The sequence below is a fragment of the Sardina pilchardus genome, chromosome 6 (assembly GCF_963854185.1).
Source record: "Sardina pilchardus chromosome 6, fSarPil1.1, whole genome shotgun sequence".
Lineage (NCBI taxonomy): Eukaryota > Metazoa > Chordata > Actinopteri > Clupeiformes > Clupeidae > Sardina > Sardina pilchardus.
Genome location: NC_084999.1, coordinates 36,186,730 through 36,208,563, shown reverse-complemented (window position 1 = coordinate 36,208,563; position 21,834 = coordinate 36,186,730). Strand labels below are relative to the sequence as shown.

Sequence of the window (21,834 nt, the reverse complement as noted above, 5' to 3'; positions counted from 1 at the left end):
CAGTTACACATTAACACAGTTGACACAACTGCCTGGGTTTTGTGTGCATAGGCCAACAGCTAAACAATAACCCAGCTTCCCCAGAAATTTAAGATTCTACTTATTCAAATACGTCTTATAAAGACAAATTTGCTTGTTTTTAAAATAAATTCGCTTATTCGGAGACTGAATCCCCCCCTGGGGATTTGAAAAACTGTTCCAGACACACATCTCAATCTTTGCTAGTTTTTGTCCTAGAAAGATATAAGTGACACTATTAGAAACCTTTAAAGGAACCGTATGTAGGACATTTATTTCAATTAATCATAAAATGGCCCTGATATGTCACTAGACATTTAGAAATCATGCCAATTTCAAATACTTATATCACTGACAACAGTAGTCCGGCCAATATATTGTCATTTAAAAGTGGAGTTGCAGCCCTCAACTGATGTTGATGTTGTTATGTTGTGTTTTGGTTTGATGCGCCACCCTACACTTATCTACGAATCACGAAGTCAGTAGTATTTCGCCATCCGGGTTGCCAGCTATGCTAGTTACCACCATAGACAGCTGCAGCTACAAACGTGTCAGATAAAAAATGTCTAACGTTATGGAACCTAAAAGCCCTTGTTATAAATCCGAAATACGTCTAAATAAAACAAGGATTTTGGAGATTGAGACGGCTGAAAACGGAGAAGAATTTGAAGACAGACGTGTTGTTAATTTGCTCCTGGACAGGTAAAGATTCATCAGTTTGGCTAACTTACTTGTAGGCTACTGTAAATGGACATTTTAAATAGCCTATTCATGACAGTTGAACAAATTATGCATGTTCGTGCAAAGTAACGTTATGTTGGCCATATGGAGGAGGTGGGTCATTGAATTGAAAAGGTAGGCTAATTGTTTGGGAAATAAAAGCAGCTAGTAGGCCTAGTCATTGCTAACGTTAGCAATGCATTATCAGAGTTCGTTTCTCTGTCATTATGCTGAGGAAAACATCACTTGCCATTGAAAGCTAGCAGCCTACGTTCCTGCTGCAGCTAGCTGGCAACCGCGACTCAGAGGGGAGGGGGAGGCGATACACCGCTCTACAGTATTTTGAAAATAATTGCAGTACTCATTTTGGCCAAAATCCTACATACGGTTCCTTTAATCAACTACTTTCCAAATACAGTCCTCTCACCTGCAGCAGGCCCATTTAAAAAGCCCAATCAACTTAACTTGCATTTGAAAGAGACACTCACTATGTGACCCATTTAGTCTGACTTTTTTCCAATTTTTAGTAAAATTACATAACAGTTTTAAATGCTCTTTTTACTTATATGGAGCCAACACCGTTGTTTTCAAGGTTCAAACTTCAAAAGTCTTAGCTCGATATATTTATAGTGTCTTTTTTAGCTTTGACCTTTAACCTTTGAAAATCGTTTTTTAAATAGTTGTGTTTACACTGAATTATAACTAGAACTGTGCATGTCCGAGGACCTGCAAGAGTGTGCTTGCAAATGCTTACCATGCTTACAATGCTAACCAGGTTGATTAGCTAACTTGGCTGATGATTTCTAACAGTTATGCTAAAAATGCTAATGATGCTAACAATGCTATCTAAGCTAACAATGCTAACCAGGTTGATTAGCTAACTTAGCAGATGGTTTCTAGCATTAATGCTAAAAATGCTAACCATAATAACTATGCTAACAATGCTTACTTAACTAATGACTTCTGTTATGTCAACAATGCTTAAGAAAAAGGCTGCAAAAAACAAATACCAAAAATAAAATATTTCTCCATTAATTTCAATGGGACCGAAAACCGGCGGAAAAACGACAACCAGCAGCCATCCGACATGAACAAGCAAGCTACACCGGATTGGGCCTGATTTTTTAGTGTTGGAACTGCGTCCATAGCTCAAACACTCTAGGAGAAGAGGCTTTCTCAAAAAGTGGGTGAAAAGTATAATGTGCTTGCTTTGGAAGAACAATAGATGGCCTTGCAGCAAGCCCACTAATAAAAAGTAATTTCATTACATCCATTTTACTCTCATATGATTATTGTGGAGGACCTCTAGAATATAACCATATGTGCCACTTTTGCATAGATGTTTTTAGTTAGATGAAAAACTTAAAAATATCAAGGTATAGCTGACTGCCTCAAAGTGCCTGAAAAGGCCCCGGACCTCCAAGTGTTAATGCACTGACAGCTACATTTGCTTATTTTCTAGATATTTTATAAAAGTGTCATATTTTCACATGCAACTTAGGTTTCTGGCAAAAAAACATGTATCCTACATTAATTGTCATTAGTAAAGCATTTGAACACAAAGCTAAATTGTTTGCTCATAGTAATTAAGTCAATATCTATTTTGTCAATAATTTAGTCAATAAATTATGTAATAATAATGTGTTAATTAAATAACATGTCCAGTATTTTACAGTTGTAAAGGTGTATCCAATCCAATCCAATCCACTTTATTTATATAGCACAATTTAAGCAAACACAAGGTGTCCAAAGTGGTGTACAACACAACAATAAGGACAACAGTAGGATAAAAGTAATAACAAAAAAATAAAATCAGATAAAAAATAATTCAAGTAAAATCAAATCAGATAAATAAATAAGTAAATAAGGAGCACTGTAGTCTATGGCTTATTAGATCAATTACACATTATTTACCTCTACATGTATGCATGCATGTCTGTGGACATTTGTTGGATGAACAAATAGCGTGTGTGTGACAAAGGAAAAGTGCTTTAGTGTTGCTTTAATACTAGAATTCATGATTAACTCAAGTTATCATATAAATAACTCAAGTCCTCATATAAAGTGAGGACTTTCTATACCTTACAACACATTTACAAATGAGATGTAAAGGTTACATATATATGTATTTGTTTAGCAGCCACTTTCTTCCAAAGCGATTTAGACATGTAAATTATATTAAATGCCAAGGACATAATGGTAGAAGCTGAGAGTTGAACCAACAACCTTTCAGGCTACTGCATACTAGCCCAGCTAAACACGAAGCCATCGGCTTGTTCCGATATTCATACTTCCATAAGTACACTTCAAGAAAGTACACTGTCCGCACTTGTTAAGTGCACGGGTTCTGCAGGTAAGTGTTGTTCCAATTTGCCTACTCCGTGGTGCACTTACCGGAAATTACGATCATGACGGCCGCCGCAGTTCGTCATCCCGCCAAAAATCGTCACCGATTTAGCGACGATTTAACCCTATCTACATAGATCTACATCTACCACATCTACCGTCAAAATGAGTCCACTAACCAATGCTGTATGGAAAATGCGACGTCGTCGGCGGCGTTACGTCCATCTCCTGCTGACGGAGAACGTTCAGGTAGGTGTGATTTTCATTCATTTAATCCTACGTCATGCACGTTCACTTTTCCAGTCTACCAATGGGGGATTAGCTAGCATAGACAGCAACCAGTGTAGGCTAGAACAGCAACATTTGAGCATCTTAAAATGAACTTGTCAGTGAATTTAGACTTGTTCTCTCATTTAAGACGTGTTCAATCCACAAGTTTAGTGTATTATATTATTATTACCCCGCGTACACACTGTCTCCGTCCGTCAACGGATCACGGAGGTTGGATCTGCCGTATGTGTATTTGCATACACGTGATCTGATTGGCTGACGGATCCGTCGCTGCCTGAAAAGTTGAACATTTCTCAACTTTTTTCACGGAGGCAACGCAGGTGAAGCACGGCAGATCCAACCTCCGTGATCCGTTGACGGACGGAGACAGTGTGTACGCGGGGTTACTTGACTACTAATGCAATCTTTACTTTTCTTAAAAGGTTTAAGCATTTAAACCTTCATTCTTCAATTGAAAATAAAGGCACTGTTTGCAAAATACATGTCAGAGATAACATGTCTGTGTAACAGTTATAACAAGTAACACTAATTTCTCAGAGACTTGATAATCCAGTGCAATATGCATAATAATGTGCATAATTACCTAGCCTTAAAAGTGATGTGAAAACATTCAAGCCAGTAATAGCCTTATACATGTATGGCCCATTGTTTTTCATTTGACCCCTCCATGAAGTTAACCAACCCCCCCCCCCCCCCCCCCCCCCCCCCAAGATATAATGTCACCACTGTTACATGCATCTATTATATATCAATCTCATAACATAGCTTCTGTACTGGTATGACATGATGGTGTTAAATAGTGTATTATTAGGTGTTTATCCACTTAAAAATGGTTAAAAACTAGACTAGACTAAACTAGGCACGGGCCCTTGGCAGGTTTTTCAGTATACAACTCACAAAGAGAATACATTACATTACAAATCACTGATTTTATTAATACATAAACTTATAATAAACTGTAAAGCATAAATGAATCTATTTATCTTCCAGAATCCCAACCCCCGTCAGTACTGTCAAATCAATGCCACCGTGCCGCTACTAAAGCTGTTCTTTGATGGCCAGAGTGACCTGCGGGTCGATTTCCGCCTGTCCCGGGCATCGTTTAATGCCCTAATGGAGGCCATCAGGACCGACACGGATCATGGCTGGGATCCAGAAATAACCTGCCTGGTCTTCCTATTCTGGTTGGCCAGTGGGACGTCCTACCGCGTCGTCTCCAGGGCCTTCGACATGCCCCGGACATCAGTCCATCGCTCCATACACACCACCAGCGGCAAGATAGCGATGCTCTTCGCTCAAACCATCCACCATCCCTCGGAGGAAGAGTTGGTGACTGTGGGGGAAGGCTTTGCACGGCTGGCCGGGTCAGCAGCATTCAACCGGGTGGCAGGGAGTATCGATGGCTGCCACGTTCGTGTGAAACCACCTGCACAGGACGCCGACTGCTACCTAAACCGCAAGCTGTTTTATTCCATCCAGCTCCAAGCTGTGGTTGACCACACTGCAAAATTCATCGATGTGTGTGTGGGGTACGCTGGGTCGGTGCACGACTCCAGGGTTCTAAAAAACAGCCCTCTCTACCTTGAGAGGCAGTACCCTCCACCAGGGTACTTCCTGATTGGTGATGGTGGGTATCCCTGCCTCTCACACCCCATCACCCTGATGACCCCCTACCGACAGCCCATCAGGAACCAGCTGCAGGCAGCCTACAACAACCGGCTGAGCAAGGCCCGAGTGGTGGTGGAGCGGGCCTTTGGCATCCTGAAGACGCGGTGGAGGGCCATTTTCTTGAAGGCGCTGGAGGTGGACATCTTGTTTGTCCCGGAAGTCATCCTCTGCTGCACCATCCTCCATAATATTTGCCTGAGCCGAGGAGACGTGCTGGACCCTGAGGACCCCGAGGACGGCGTGGCTGGAGCAGCAGGGGACAACGAGAGGCCAGGACAAGAGGCCGCACCTCCAGGCGCCATCTCTGGGGGAGAGGAGAGAAATAGAATTGCAGCACTGTGTTATGCACCTGTTGACCATGACTACATTTAAATGTTTAGATAGTAGTTAGTTTAGATAGTAGTTTGCCCAACAGTGCATCTATTAAAAAATAATTGGGCAATATCAACACCTGTGCAAAACTGATTTATTTTAACAAGAATATAACATAAGATAACATAACATACCATAACAACATAACATAACATAACATAATATAACATAACATAACATAACATAACATAAACATATCAGATAAACATACAAATATTAGATAAACATAAACAAACTGAAACTCTTAAAACCTCTTTAAAAAAAAAAAAAAGTTCATTTGTGGGCCAGCCTCTCCAAAATGGCAAGGAAGCGCTCCTCCCTGGCTGCAGCTTCCCTATCCCTTCTTTCTTCCCTTTCCCTCATCTCCTCTCTCCACCTCTCCTCCTTTGCCATTGCCTCCTGGTGCTGTCTCTCCTGCCTCTCCAACAGCTCCTTATTCCTCCTCTCCTCTCTCTCCTCTCTCTCCGCCGCCTGCCTGGCCCGTTCCGCCTCTCGCCTCTCCTCTCTCGCCCTCTCCTCTTCCTGCATCCTCCTCCACTCCAGCTCGTCCTGCCTCTGGAGGTCCCTCAGGACTTCTGCAGCGTCCACCTGCCGCCTCCTGGACACTACAGGAGCCCTTGATGTGGGTGTCTGTGCTGCCTCACGTGCTGCCTCACCTCCTGCCTCACCACCTGCCTCACCACCTGCTGCCTCACCTTCATCCCTTTCTGGGGTAGTAGTGGAGGGGGGTGTGACCACAACCACGCCCTGGGAGCTGGTTGCAATGAGGACAGGCGGAGTCACAGATGGCCTGTCCCCAATCAGCTCGTGCATTAAGTCAAACCACTTCCAAGACGCGGCAGTGGCCTCACCCCCCTCTGTGCTCACCCCAGTGGGCGGGTTTTTAAGATCCTATGTAGGATGTAAGCAAACCACACAGCAACAACAACACTGAAAAACAAGCTATTTTATTTTACATGCATATCATTTCTGAAGGATCTCAGCGGCTTGAGCAGTCTATGCTTAGCCAGGGCCGAAAATAGGAATTGTTTCGTTCTAGCCTTTTTAAATGAGCCTCTAGCAGTGCTCCTGGGTCACTTTCAGACTTTGAAATTCGCATACACTATTATTGAGCCTCAAATAACTATTTCTGATGGTCAAACAATGTGTTCCATGTGTTCTCCATTAAAGTACAGGGGATGTAAGACATAATGTGAAAGAGAAATTAACCAACCTTGTACTTTTGCTTCAGATTCTCCCACTTTTTTTTAAGGAAACCTGTCGTCACCCTCCCCACCAATCCCCTCTCTTCTAGGAACATTCTGGTCAACAAGAACATAAACACAAAAGCACAAAAAGACTGAGCAAGTAACAAGCTATTTACGTGCGATTTATGTGATATAAGCACTGTTAGACTAGCAATAATTATGATAACCTCCGTATGTCACTTACTTGTATCCCACCGCGTTTGTCGTCCGCCCACCAGTAAACATTCTCTGGTGGGCGGCACGCCACCTGGCGAAGTCCGTGGTGTCCTGATCGGTCCCTATATCACAATAAAAATGCAACGCGAAAATGTTTTGTGACTTAAATCTGAAATATAAGGTCATCTTATCCTATCTGGTTTCACGTTTCCAGACCACCGGTGTTAAATGTCATAGCAGTTGATATGCTGAAACAGATCTTTGGGCCTAAGCATGCAAAATCGGACGTTAACAAAAACTATAAACACAAGCGCATTTCTATTAACTGTCATCTAGCTGTCCTTTAGCGTTTGTAATTCATTTCTTTACTTTTGCGTTTGTTATTTAATTATTTGCTCCGCTTCGCGTCGTGCCTAACAACGCCCCTCTAGCTGTTCGATTATACAGTATAACCCACGGCCTCTCGGGGCTTAATAATGCCTGAGTACCGCTACTTAGCTACTTAGCAGCTAATAAGCCAAAGCGGAAAACAAGCAAGCAAGCTATAACGGACGACAACAACAACTATCTGTCCTTTTGCGTTAGTTATTAAATGTTTTGCTTGTGCATTTGTTATTGAATTATTTGCAAAACACAACGGAACACTTATCACAACATCGTAACCGTAACGTTAATAATGCCTATGAATACCACTACTTAGCTACCTAGCAGCTAACAAGCCAAAGCAGATAACAAGCTTAAGCAAGCTAAATTGGACGACAACAACAACTACAGAAGCAAGCGCAATGCTAATACATGTCGAAACATTTATGAACTATTTAGATGCGATTATGAGTATATAAAACAGCAAAACTTACATCTGTACGCTTCGACCGTTGCCGTTCCGGTAGCCATCTTGTTTAAAAATTTCAAGCTGAGTTGGCCCCGCCTCTTCCGTTACGTGTCAAAGATGGCGGTCGTTGAGTGCGAAAAGTGTACCCAATCCCACACTTCAAGATTTGACCGTTATGAGGGCACCATCCGGGTACTTTAGGTACACTTATTTCGGCAAAATTACAAGCGGAACACACTTCGTACTCAAACTAGGTATGATAAGTACGGAAAGTATGAATATTGGAACACAGGGCATGTCTTATATTTTTTCATGGGTTTCTGACAGAACCAAGTCATCAACATTACATTACATATTCATGTGTTGCATTGGGGGGCTCGTCTTGTGATTCCTGCTAAAGGGGCCGTGTTGGCTCGTTACGCCACTGCTAACAACCAACATAGCAACAGTTGAAATAAAGCATCTCCGACAGTTTATAAAGCAACAACATGATTATCCTAGCAACCATCACAGAAACATTTTTTTTAACATGGCAACAACCATGTATAGCTAAGCAAAACCACTGTAACTATCTCTATTTTATCTGTTTTAACACTGTTTATTTTACAGCATATGTTTTGCATTTTCATGCACTGGGAATTCCTCGAAATTCAATTTTCTAGTTTCTAACTATTGTCTCCTCTGCACTGTAGCTTAAATGTTATAGACTGGGAGAATTACATTACACTTTGCCCCTTTAGGAAAATGTGACATTACTGTGAAACAAAAGCTGAATGTGTTCTGTTTCTTTATCATTGTTATAAGTAGCAATTACATTAATTATAAACCAGCTATGAAAATTGTCTAAACTTCATATTTTATTAGATTTTTAAGAAAAATTAAATAAATCCAAAGGGGGTGTTTTATGCCAGTGGTGGGGCAAAATGCTAGCCTGGGTGCAGCCGAACTTGAGTCCCGCCTACATAATTTTCCAGCGGGAAGTTTGGTCTGGCATTGCTCCGTTGGGGCGGAACTATGTTTGAACCAGAGCTGATCATAACAATCAAATTGTCAGGGCGGGCTTTCCGCGATGATGGACAGATGAACAACAGTGACGTTCATGCTTAGGTTGATTTTGATTGCAACAGAAACACTATGGCTATGAACGCATATTGTTTCCATGCAGTTTGGCCTTTCACTTAGCTTATGGAAACGGAGGTTACATCACGGATTCACAACTATTTCTGAACACTTAGACCAATGTGGATATGTGGGAAAACTCTGTGTCACTTTCACTTTCATCAATAGCTAGGGTCGAATTCGGGAAAATTGGGCACTTCTGGAAATGTTTTTGATTTTTGGCAGGGTATTAGGTATAGGCGTAAGGTTCTATGTGTATACTAACTATTCCAAAGTTTACAGACTGATTGTTGCTTCGTTTTATGTGTAGACACCTAGAGCAAGCTACTGATGAGGTTTGGTGCTGTTTTGAGCAATGTTAGTGGTTTAAAAATGCGATTTTGAAAGCGTGTGGCTGTAAGCCCCATGCTAACCCACTGTTTGCGATTTTGGGCTGTAGCTCCTGCCCGTGCTAGCTCTGTACTGCGGGCTTCCACGGCTTAGTTGATGTGTTTTCATTCAGAAAATAGCATTTTTTTCAATTTTTGCCAAACTTACACTTTACACTTACACAACTTACACAAACTTAGAGGTACCCCTAGTCTACTAGATTCTGCAACAAAAAAAAACTTTGACCAACAATACCAGGTTCACCTAAATTATGGCATTTGGCTGCTGGACTATGATGTATTGATTTCAGAAATAGACAGTTTCTGGTAAAGGCATTTGCTAAACAATATTTTTCACACTAGAATGATGGTAACATGATCAATATTATTTCTAAAGGGTGAATGTATGGGTTTAGAGGCCTGAATAATCTTTTTATGTTATTCAATTTCAGAGATATGGACCTTTTTCAAGCAAAAAGTGACCATGGCAATACATTTGTCATGAAAAAGACCTGAATATAGGAAGAAAATATCAAAATGATCATTCCTTGTATCAAATCAAATAGAAATATAGCCGCAAGCGGCGATGGCGGGCCCGAGCACCTGCGGTGCGGACCTGTGACATTTCGGAATCTAACAAAGCAACAGGTACCTGTTGATGGACATGTACATGAGCAACACGCATACCCACCAAATTCGGTGGCGCTATAGAGTCCCGAAGCCACACCTTAGGCCAGAGCTCTGTCTCTGACTAGCAGAAGCTATTCCACATGTAGCTGCCAAATTACATCCAATTTAATAACCTTTTTTCTGTCTATAACACCAACTTCCTGTTTCTTAATAAGACGCCATAATTCAAACCTTCGCCATTTCAATATACTTCGAAAATTCAAAAATCTGGTCGCAATTCCTCTTGAGCAACCCCTCAAGATCATTTTAGTGCTGAAATGACATGATTTCGATAAACCGTCTAGGAGAAGTGTTTCAAAATACATGATGTGCAAAATTCATAATCATAATCATAACTCAAATTCCTCTAAGATTCACTATGTAGTTGAAATGTAGAAGTTGTTCAGACTAATACAACACACATGCCTACCAAATTTGGTTCATTTCCATGCATGTATGTGTCAACCACAACAGACAACACGCTAGGTGGCGCTATAGAGTCCCTGAGCCACGCCTTAGGCCAGAGCTCTGTCGCTGAGTAGCGTTACCCATTCCACACATAGCTGCCGAATTTCAAGAGTTTTAGAGCATGCCAAGTTGGTGAAAAAAGGGAAAACGTGGCCTAGAAGAAATTTAAACTGAGCAAAAACAATAAGGCCTTGCACCTACGGTGCAGCCACTTCAGTGGCCGCACCTCGGTGCTCGGGCCCTAAATATAGCCGCAAGCGGCGATGGCGGGCCCGAGCACCTGCGGTGCGGACCCGTGACATTTGCGGAATCTAACAAAGCTACACATACTTGTTGGTGGGCATATGCATGAGCAACCCACATGCCCACCAAATTTGGTCAATTTTCGTGAATGTGTGTGTCAACCACAATAGACAATGCGCTAGGTGGCGCTATACAGTCCATAAGATACCCTTGGCCAGAACGCTGTCTCTGAATAGCTATAGCAATAACACATATGCTAACCAAATTTGGTTCATTTTCGAGAATGTATATGTCAACCACAACAGACAATGCGCTAGGTGGCGCTATAGAGTCCCTAAGCCACACCGAGGCCAGAGCTCTGTCTCTAAATAACTATAGCAATAACACACATGCCCACCAAATTTGGTTCATTTGGGTGAATGTACGTGTCAACCACAACAGACAATGCGCTAGGTGGCGCTATAGAGTCCCTAAGCCACACCCTAGGCCAGAGCTCTATCTCTGACCATCGATAGCAATAACGCACAAGCCCACCAAATTTGGTTCATTTTCGTGAATGTGCGTGTCAACCACAACAGACAATGCGCTAGGTGGCGCTATACAGTCCCTAAAACACCCTTGGCCAGAGCGCTGTCTCTGAATAGCTATAGCAAGAACACATATGCCAACCAAATTTGGTTCATTTTCATGAATGTATGTGTCAACCACAACAGACAATGCACTAGGTGGCGCTATAGAGTCCCTAAGCCACACCCGAGGCCAGAGCTCTGTCTCTGAATAACTTCAGCAATAACACACATGCCCACCAAATTTGGTTAATTTTGGTGAATGTACGTGTCAACCACAACAGACAATGCATTAGGTGGCGCTCTAGAGTCCCTAAGCCACACTCTAGGCCAGAGCTCTGTCCCTGACTACCGATAGCAATAACACACAAGCCTACCAAATTTGGTTAATTTTTGTGAATGTTTGTGTCAACCACAACAGACAACGCACTAGGTGGCGCTATAGAGTCCCTACGCCACACCCTATGCCAAAGCTCTGCCTCTGACTAGCCATAGCAATAACACACAAGCCCACCAAATTTGGTTCATTTTCGTGAATGTTTGTGTCAACCACAACAGATAACTTGCTGCTAGGTGGCGCTATAGAGTCCCTACACCACACCCTATGCCAAAGCTCTGTCTCTGACTAGCCATAGCAATAACACACAAGTCCACCAAATGTGGTTCATTTTCGTGAATGTTTGTGTCAACCACAACAGATAACGTGCTGCTACTGTAGGTGGAGCTATAGAGTCCCAAAGCCACACCTTAGGCCAGAGCTCTGTCAAATTCAAAGGGTGCTTTATTAGCATGACTGTTTGTTACAGCGTTGCCAAAGCTACAGTAATCAATATCACAAAGAAAAGAAAATATAAGTGCATTATGCAATGCATACACATATGAGTGCAAAATAAACAGTAGTGGAAATGTGTGTATGTATGTGCGTGTGTGCGTGTGTGCGTGCGTGTGTGCGTGCGTGCCTGTGTGTGTGTGCGCACGTGTGAGAACATATGTTTTTTGTGCATATGTTTTTCTTACTGTTTACTGTCCCTCAGGTTATGACATTTCAGGACGTACTGTGCGGCCAGGGCAGCAGAGGGCCCTTCACCAAGAATTATGGCTAGTTTTTCGTTGTCTAAAATGTCTTCAAAATTTGGTATACTTTGTTTTAAGTTTGTGAAAAACGTTTGTCTTAAATTTTCATATTTTTTGCAGTGGAGGAGAAAGTGCTCCTCTGTCTCAACCTTCTCTGCCTGACAGTGACCACATATCCTTTGTTCTTTTGGCAGCCAGGTTTTCCTGTGCCTGCCTGTTTCTATAGCTAGATTGTGGTCACTGAGCCTGTATTTGGTCAGGACTTGCCTCTGCTTCATATCTCTGACAGAGATGAGATACTCTGCCAATTCATATTCTCTGTTTAGGATCAGATAGGTATTCATTCTACTTTGGTTGGCAATTTGGTTTGTCCAATGATCTAAATATTCTTCTTTTACTTGATTCATTATTTTGTTGACTCTGATTGGTGTTTGGGAAGCAGCGCTGGACTGAGCTTGGTGTTTATTAATTGTTGTTATTGGGTTAGTTAACTTCAGTACCAGCTGGCTCAGAGGACACTTTTCAGGGTTCATTTCTTGGGTTTTCAATGCCTCAAAATGGAGGGAGTTCTTGGGACTGTTGTTCAGGTGCATCCAAAATTTCAAGCTTCTTTTCTGAATTGGTAATGCCAATGGAAAACGGCCTAATTCTGCCCTACATGCATTGTTGGGTGTTTTTGTTTGAACTTTTAGCATTGATCGGCAGAATTCTGCATGTAGGGCTTCAATTGGATGCTTGTCCCACTTTGTGTAGTTGTGCATGCTGAGTGGACCCCAAACCTCGCTTCCATATAGCGCAATAGGCAGGATTATGCTGTCAAATATTTTGCTCCAAACTGTAATTGGGATGTTTATTTTGTGGAATTTTCTCTTTATTGCATAGAATGCCCTTCTGTCTCTGACTAGCAGAGGCAATTCCACATGTAGCTGCCAAATTACATCCAATTCATAACTTTTTTTCTGCCTATAACACTAACTTCCTGTTTCTTAATTAAACGCCATTATTCAAACCTTCGCCATTTCGATATACTTTTGAAATTCAAAAATCTGTTAGCAATTCCTCTCGGGCAACCCCTCAAGATCATTTTAGTGCTTATATGACATGATTTCGATAAACCGTCTAGGAGAAGTGTTTCAAAATACATGATGTGCAAAAATCATAATCATAATCATAACTTAAATTCTTCTAAGATGCACTATGTAGTTTAAATGTAAAACTTGTTCAGATTCATACAACACACATGTCCACCAAATTTGGTTCATTTCCGTGAATGTATGTGTCAACCACAACAGACGGCGCGCTAGGTGGCGCTATAGAGTCCCTGAGCCACACCCTAGGCCAAAGTTCTGTCTCTGAGTTTCGATTGCAATTCTACAAATGGCTGCCAAATGACAAGAGTTTTAGAGCATGCCAAGTTGGTGTAAAAAAAAAAAACAGGTAAGACGGAAAAAACTATAATAATCTGAGCAAAAACAATAGGGCCTTGCACCTACGGTGCAGCCACTTTCAGTGGCCGCACCTCGGTGCTCGGGCCCTAACAAGTGTCATTATACAACAATTTATGACTAAAGGAAACTGAGATATAACCTTTTCTCTTTTCAGTGGGGGCCATTTTGGATTTTATGGTAACTGCCACTAGGAGGGCCACTCCAACTTGTATCCATGGATTTTGAAAAACCTTAGGCCCATACCTAACACCCTGCCAATAATCAAAAACTTTTCCAGAAGTGCCCAATCTTCATGATTTAAATTCACGTATTCGGCCCTAGCTACAAGGTAAAACAGCATGTTTGAGTGATGTTGTTCCCCCTTGTTTGAAATATCTGTTTGCTCGCTGGGTTAACGACACCCTTCCCTAGCTGTTCATTGCATGTACAGTTTGTAGGAATTATTAGAAGCATAACTCCAATCGCCAACTGATTACTTCTTGTGGTCTCCATATCCCGTAGTAGGCTACGAATCTTGCTGCTGTCCTGATGGTTTTGAAAGTAGTAAAGGATGAGCGCACACAGTTGTAATATTCTCGGACACGAAATCACATCCTTGAACATTACACCGGACATTGCTACTGTGTGACGTCGAGATTGGTGATACTTACAAATCCATAGTATCGGCCGACCTTCGTTCGGGCGATACACCCAATATTCTAGTTGCACAAGTCCTCCAATGAAATACGAGGTTTTAATACATGTGAAAATGTGATTAACATGAAATAATCCCAAATCATTTGATCATGACCATTTGGCACCTTGTCCCAAACAGTCATGTCTGGGGGTGACCAAAACATTGCTCACCAAAACATTACCAAGATATCAGACTACCAAGGTGAACTTATTATACCTTTTTGGGTTGAGAAAATCTAGGTGAAAAGTTTTGATCCACTTCAAAAGTTGACTACTGTAGTTTTAAAGTTTATTGAAATTAAAATTGTGCCCATTTTTAACCTTTTTTTCTGTTAGCTGTCGCTGTGTGTTGTCACTAAACAAAAGAGCAAGTTTGTTACAACTGCCATAGGTTAGCATGTGGCTTGTGGTTCACATGTAGGCTATGTTTTACTCAATTTATTTGTCCCACTGACAGCACATAGTGCATACATCAAAAAGGGGATGGGTTCAAAAAGGACAAAATGTGCCTTTGTGTGTGTCCTCTAATATTTTTATTTACACATTTAACTCATTGGCTGCCAGCGATTTTCAGTGCAGAGCGCTCCATACTGCCAGACGTTTTACAGCATTTTGACTGTTTTTCCAAGATCCACCGAACGGTGAGCTTTATGACTATGTAAACACCGAAGGTACCAAATGAAAGAGTAGACTCTCTTCTTTCACCAGGAAAAAACGGCTTGTTTCTATCGTTTTCCGTTCTTTAGTAATCGTCAGTAGAACATGGGTTAGTTTTGCTAAAAACACCTGTTTTCGACCAAAACATGGAGAAAACGATCTTTTTGTGAAAATCAACTTTTTAACGTTAGCGTTTCAGTAGTATGTCAACCACGATTGCACTGTTATCTCGTCAGTCTCGTCAAGGTTGCTAGGGACTCTGATGGTCGCTAAAGACTCTGAACAGGATGCTAGACTTAGCAAGCTAGCACTAGCAAGGTTGTTGTTAGTCTATATCGCAATATCCAATGTAAATGGATCATACCGTTCACGTGTTTTCCATCCTTGATGTAAGAAGTAAGCATATTTATTCCCTGCATCGCGTGCAAACTAGATCCACTGTGGTCGATCTTCAGTGTGTTTGGTAGTTGTCTCTGCATGACTTGTGCACTCTAGGCAGATACTAATGATCCAAATGGCACTGTTGCCATCTAGAGGTTCGGATCGCTAGTGCAGTCTGTTTACAAGCCTGAAACTCTGCCAGATCGTTCCCAAGCCCACCCAGGAGCCCTCCCCATTGAAAAACGCAATTGACGTCTAAAGACGTCAATGGCAGTTAATGAGTTAATGTTGTTATATGTTCTGTGACTGCTTTGCTTAGATTCTTCTGAAGAATAAACCCAGAGGAGGGAACCAAATGCAAATGACAAACAGGACTAAGCCGCAAGACTGGACTCAGAGATGATAACTACATTGTGTGGCGGAATAACATTGGGAGCACTTAGAATCAGCGCAGTAATATCCTCACTCCAAAGTGAAACTGAAAGTGCAAGAGTGAGGATATTACTGCGCCACACAATATAGTTATCCCTCTTACATGCTCAGAAATGCACCACGTTTTATTTTGTCTCACCATACTTGGCCGTGTGACTACTTGTGTAACTGTATTTTAATAGGGAAAATATGGAAGTGTTTGGTTGCTTCTAACTTCATCTCTGTTTGGATCCTAATGAATGCATTGGGCTAGCTAAGTGCTGTCATCGTAGCGCCGCGCGCCAGAGCCAGTGAGTGCACGCATTGAAACGTGAGAGGTATGTATCAACTCGTCTTAGTTAAGGGAATAACATAGTTTAATATGAAAAAAACGGTGAAGTGTTCCTTTAACACAGCTCTGCTCGCTTCTCCTGTGGTAGTCATTGTTGACCGTAAGCGTGTTTAGACTGTGACTTGGACAATCCATCTTATACCAAAAAGCACCTTCACAAATACTATCAGAGGAATTACTATGCGGCAGCCCTCCAAACTTGTTCCACTGTGTTTACACCTAGTTGATATTCAAAATGGTGCAGTAAAATAGGTCTATTGGAATCTTGGTAACACTTTATATTACGGCTCGCTAATAAGGTGGTAATTGTATGGTAATTTCTATGTAATTTCATGGTAACAATCCCTTGTTACCACTTATTACAAGTAATTTCCATGCAGTTGCTAGTGCAATTACTCTGCAGTTTCTAAGTAATAGTGATGCAAACAGCTTTCATTTTAAGTTTAATAAAATGGTAATGATTTAAAATGAATCTAGTTCTTGAAATGATAGTCCAGGATTTACTTATTGTTTTGGTTTAATTACCTGAAAAACAAGGAGGTAATTTCCAGGAAAATACACAGCATCAGGGCCGTAAAATACACTATCACTTATTTCCACTCAGTTACTTAGTTATTACCATCTCTGATCTGAAATAGGTTACCGTGTACTGACATTCAACACACAACCACATGTTGAGCACAACCTTAACTTTGTTCTGCAAAACATTGTTTTCACACATTTAACATGTTCTGTGTTAGGCCTAATAAAACAACATAATCAAATTCTGAAACAGTAGGCTAAATATTTTATTTGCAGTGCACCCTAAACCTACCAAAACATTCATACAGGTACAGAGGTGACGTGTTTGTTACAGATGAAATTATTATAATATTTCGTTGACTTCTTTGGATCAGAAGCTCCTCTCGGAATAACAAAGTCGTCCTTCTCAAGGTAATCCATCACTTTAGCGTTTCGATTGAGGTGTCAATGTCCACATTCAAAACAATAAGCCACTGGGGACCGACCGTATCGCAATGACAGCTGATGAAAACTTGCTGGATTGTAAACTTTTAATTTTTGTTTCGCTGCCGGGAAAGGAACAGACACGAACCACTCTGTCTTCCTTGTCCTCTTTCTTCTGTCTGTATGTCATGTATCTCTGTAATTTTAGCCAACACTACCTATAGTCTCTTCCGGCAATAGCTCTAGTGCTTCCGTGTGAAATCTCGCGTGACATTTCTGTGCTTCAGATAGGTTTGCGGTCTCGAACTGTGTCTTGAACGGATTCTACGTGTATACAGACCATTCCAAAGTTTACAGACTGACTGGTGCTTTGTTTTATGTGTAGACACCTCGAGTTAGCTTCTTACAAGGTTTTGCGCTGTTTTGAGCAATGTTTGTGGTTTAAAAATGCGATTTTGAAAGCATATGGCTCTAAGCCCTATGCCACTGTTAGCGATTTTGGGCTGTAGGCTAGCTCTTGCCCATGCTAGCTCTGTAGGCTACAGCGTGATCAACGAAAAATACTTTTTCCACGGCTTAGTTAAAATTTCGCCAGGCTTATACTTTAAATGTTTTATGTTAAATGTTAACAATGTTTTTTCGCAGAACAAAGTTATAAAGGTCATACTCAATATGTGTTTGTGTGTTGCCTATTTCAGATCAGAGATAGCAATAACTGAGTAATTGAGTGGAAATAAGTGATAATGTATTTTACGGCCCTGATGCTGTGTATTTTCCTGGAAATTACCTCCTTGTTTTTCAGGTAATTAAACAAAAACAACGCTAAAAATGTCATAAGGATAATTGATGGGTTTATCAACACAGCTAGGTAATTAAATAGGAAGAGGCAATAGTGCATTTTACAGCTCTGATACCATATAGTTTCCATAAAATGACTTCACTTGTTCCAGTTTAGTTACAGGCACATAATGGCTGTGTCCGAAACGGAACGCAGCTGCCTACTGCCACGCTGCCTTCACTGCCTTGCGAGTGAGTTGCCGTAGATGGCAACAAGGTAGCAGCTAAAAACTCTGCTTCGGACAGCCTAGCAAGATATCAACATAGAACGCCGTTGCTATGTTACCGACAGCTGTGCTTTAGGTGCGTTAGCGTAAATCACTATTAGCATGCTAGTCATTGCAAATTAATTGCCACTGATGTGTAATGACCGGCCAATTTCTGGAAATGCTTTAAAAACCTGACCAGCCAACGCGGTTCACTTGTTAAGACCCCGGGGATGGTGTTGTGGAGGAGAGGAGTCGAAATTTGAAGTATAAACATGCTTCAGACGTGTAAACAGACCTATCGTGATTTTTGCAAGCTAAATACAAGGGGGTAAATGGAAGCATTTTACCGTTCACTGACATCATAGTTAAATGGAACTTTTGGACGTTGAAGGCAGCATGAAGGATACATCTATGCTGCCTTCAAAACGGGGCAAAACGAAGGTATCTTAGAAGGCAGCGTTTTCGTTTCGGACGTGACACGGTGCCTCGCTCCCCTGTAAGATATCTTAGAAGGCAGCATTTTTGCCCGTTTCGGACACAGCCAATGTCTTCTTTACCAGCTTACTACGACAATGACTTGGTTTGTCTCTTTCTTAGTAGGCTAATAACTAAGTAATTGGGTGGAAATAAGTGATAATGTATTTTACGGCCCTGATGCTGTGTATTTTCCTGGAAATTACCTCCTTGTTTGTCATGTAATTAAACAAAAACAATAAGTAAAGTTTAAAATAATAACCATTTTATTATACTTAAAATTAAAGCTGTTTGCATCGTTACCTAAAAACTGCAGAGTTATTGCACTGGAAAGTGCATGGAAATAACTTGTAATAAGTGGCTACAAAGGATTATTCATAAAATTATATCAAAATACCATAGAAATTACCACCTTAATTAATGCTGTTTGCCTTGCTATTACCTAGAAACAGTAGAGTAATTGCACTAGAAACGGCATATTAATTACTGGTAACAAGTGGTAACAAGGGATTGTTACCATGAAATTACATAGAAATTACCATACAATTACCACCTCATTAGCGAGCCGTAATGTAAAGTGTTACCGGAATCTTTATGTCGCAACACTTCAAACACAAAAGTATGACGGTATGCTTTTACAGTTATCAGGTACAATCAGGTAGCCTACTTCAGCAGCACTGTGTGTGTGTGTGTGTGTGTGTGTGTGTGTGTGTGTGTGTGTGTGTGTGTGTGCGTGTGCGTGCTTAAAGAGTAAAGAATATCACACAAATTGCATGTAAAGGCTACACATTTTTTATATGGACATGGTTCAGGCCTCAAACCGAAGACAATTTCTGAGCCTGAATTATCAGGCATTTTTGACGATGCCAGGCCTTATGGACACTCGTTAGCATAGTCTACTAGAATAGGTATGATAAGATATGCTTATTTGTTGGAACAAGTCAGATAACAAATCTGAACTCTTTTGCAGGCATACATTATACAAATAAAATAGGATAGACTAGGCTTGCATTTGTAAAGTGGATTTGAAATGTTTTAACATGCACCTAGACTCCTTGAAAATTGTGCTTGTCTTAGAATGGTATATGCCAGTTATATTTAAGACTTTTTCAATACTTATAAGACCTCACGGGTACCCTGTTAAAGACTCAGGCGCTAAAGGTTCTCTACAAGAATTGGACACGGGTTGTGTTGGGAAAGCACTTGTGTCATTCATTTCATTAGTGTTTACATTAGTAAAATAAAACATACCTTGGCAAACGTGACATCATGCCAGCAGAGATTGAGGTGACTTCATCATTAAGGCTGATGATAAGACCTCCTGTCTTAAGCCAACCCACCAGTAGTTCAAGCAGCATCAGGCTAATGAAAAATGGTGTTGCCTGGAAGACAGATGAAGAGACAGGTGTAACAAGTTTGTCTGGAGATTTCTGGCGAAAAAAAACAAAACAATCAGTTTTACCTAGCTCCAGTTGCTGCGGCCAACCGTTGGAGCTTCCAAGCAGCTAAGGTGCTACATTGCCATGTAGCCTACACTGAAAGATTTTTCGCGATTGTGGCAGTATTTTACTGTAATGCACACATTAATATACCGTTTACTCCAATACAGTACATTTACTGCTTGTAGCAAAGGATTGTGGGTAAGAAACGAATACTTCTGTACAGTACTTTCTTACTGTAAGTCAATTTACAGTAGTAAAATCCCCGGGGAAAAAATTGACCAATAACAAGGATTTATATAAAAAATCTTCCATGCGTTTTAATTTAGAGCTTTGAACGTTAGCCCCCCAGCCCCCACCCCTCACTGCGGTGAAGTTAGTTTCACGTTGGATATTCGACAGATATTCACATACCGTAAAACTTCAAACAATAGCCGAGTCCCAAATAGACGCATGTCTCTTTTAAACGCCCGGTGTGGCTACAGATTTGGGGTAAAGGCCGGTCTCCAACAGAAGCCTGGTCTGTTTTTTTAGTTTCGGGTTGTATTTATTCTTCTTATACCCGTCAGATCGCCAGTATGGTGCAGATTGCGCACACTACATTTATAATTGCATGACTGCGGAGGTGAAAGGCAGAGTTCCAAATGCTTCACTTTTTTCGACATTGGCCTATGTCCTGCCTAACTAATGCCATTTTTTTTTACATTTGCGCACTAGACAACATAGTATCACGAACTTTCTTTGTTTAGTTTCACTTTCTCTCGTTTCACCGCGTTTCTCCGCATTTCTCTCAATACCGTGGCGGAAAAGAAGAAGACTTGATTTAAATGACATTTAAGCTGACAGTTGTCAAATTTGCCTAACAAAATTCGGGAGAAGCAGCGGCAAGACATTTCTCGGTTGATCCAAAGAGGGTGCGTAAAGGCTGAGCTGTAACGTCTGTCTCCAAAGAGGGAGAGCCCTGCGCATTTGGTCGGAAGCTGCGCAAGCAAGGCAGGCAAGTGGAGGAGAGTGACGAGGAGGAGGAATTCGCAAATCAACTTGTAGTAGCCTAGTTGACGATCACGGTGATAGCGATTAATAGGATAATTTTTAATCACACGATTGCAGTTGTTTCAAAGGGTAGCATTCATTCTTTGCTCATGGTAACTTGAACATCGTTTCGTTAGGCCTATTTTAAGCTGCCAATAATTTAAGACATATCTAATATAGTAGGCTAATTCTAATATGATCTGATTTGTGAAACACATTCGAATTATAGGCTAAATAAAGTAGCCTACCGTAATATAATGTGGTAACCTCCTGTTGTCATGCTTTCCGTCTGCTTATGCTATTGGGTAGTTATTTCTAATCCTACAATAAACCTACACTCAACTAACACCACTAAATTAAACGCCTGTCTCATATAGACGCCTGTCTCAAATACACGCCGGTGCATTTTAGCGATTTGGCAAAATAAAAGCCCGGGCTGTTGTTTGGAGTTTTACGGTATTCGCAAAATCATGCTGTGGGGCCCCAAACTTTGCAGTATGCTTTAGTTACATGGGACTACTAAGACACACCACAATTTATTTGGATTTCATGCCCCCTTCTCTGTATATCCACATAAAATTAAAATACCATTGTTTTCTATGGGGAAAACACACTTTTTCCCAATTTATTTGGATTTTATGCCCCCTTCTATGGATATCCACATACAATTAAAATACCATTGTTGTCTATAGGGAAAACATACTTTTTTCAATAGCTTTCACAAAAGGTGACACTGGGGCCCCAAACTTTGCAGCATGCTTTGACTACATGGGACTGCTAAGACACACCACAATGTTTTTGGATTTCATGCCCCCTT

At 41.1% G+C, this 21,834-nt stretch overlaps 1 protein-coding gene across 2 annotated transcripts in view; it reads right to left on the bottom strand.

Moving 5' to 3' along the window:
- agmo (alkylglycerol monooxygenase) overlaps positions 1-21,834 on the bottom strand; it is a 199,458-nt gene that overhangs the window by 134,383 nt on the left and 43,241 nt on the right. For both annotated transcript variants that reach the window (XM_062539691.1, XM_062539689.1), the window contains exon 2: positions 19,798-19,928. In XM_062539691.1, the coding sequence (XP_062395675.1) occupies positions 19,798-19,904 (107 nt within the window). In that variant the 5' untranslated portion in view covers positions 19,905-19,928. The remainder of the gene's footprint in view (positions 1-19,797; positions 19,929-21,834) is intronic.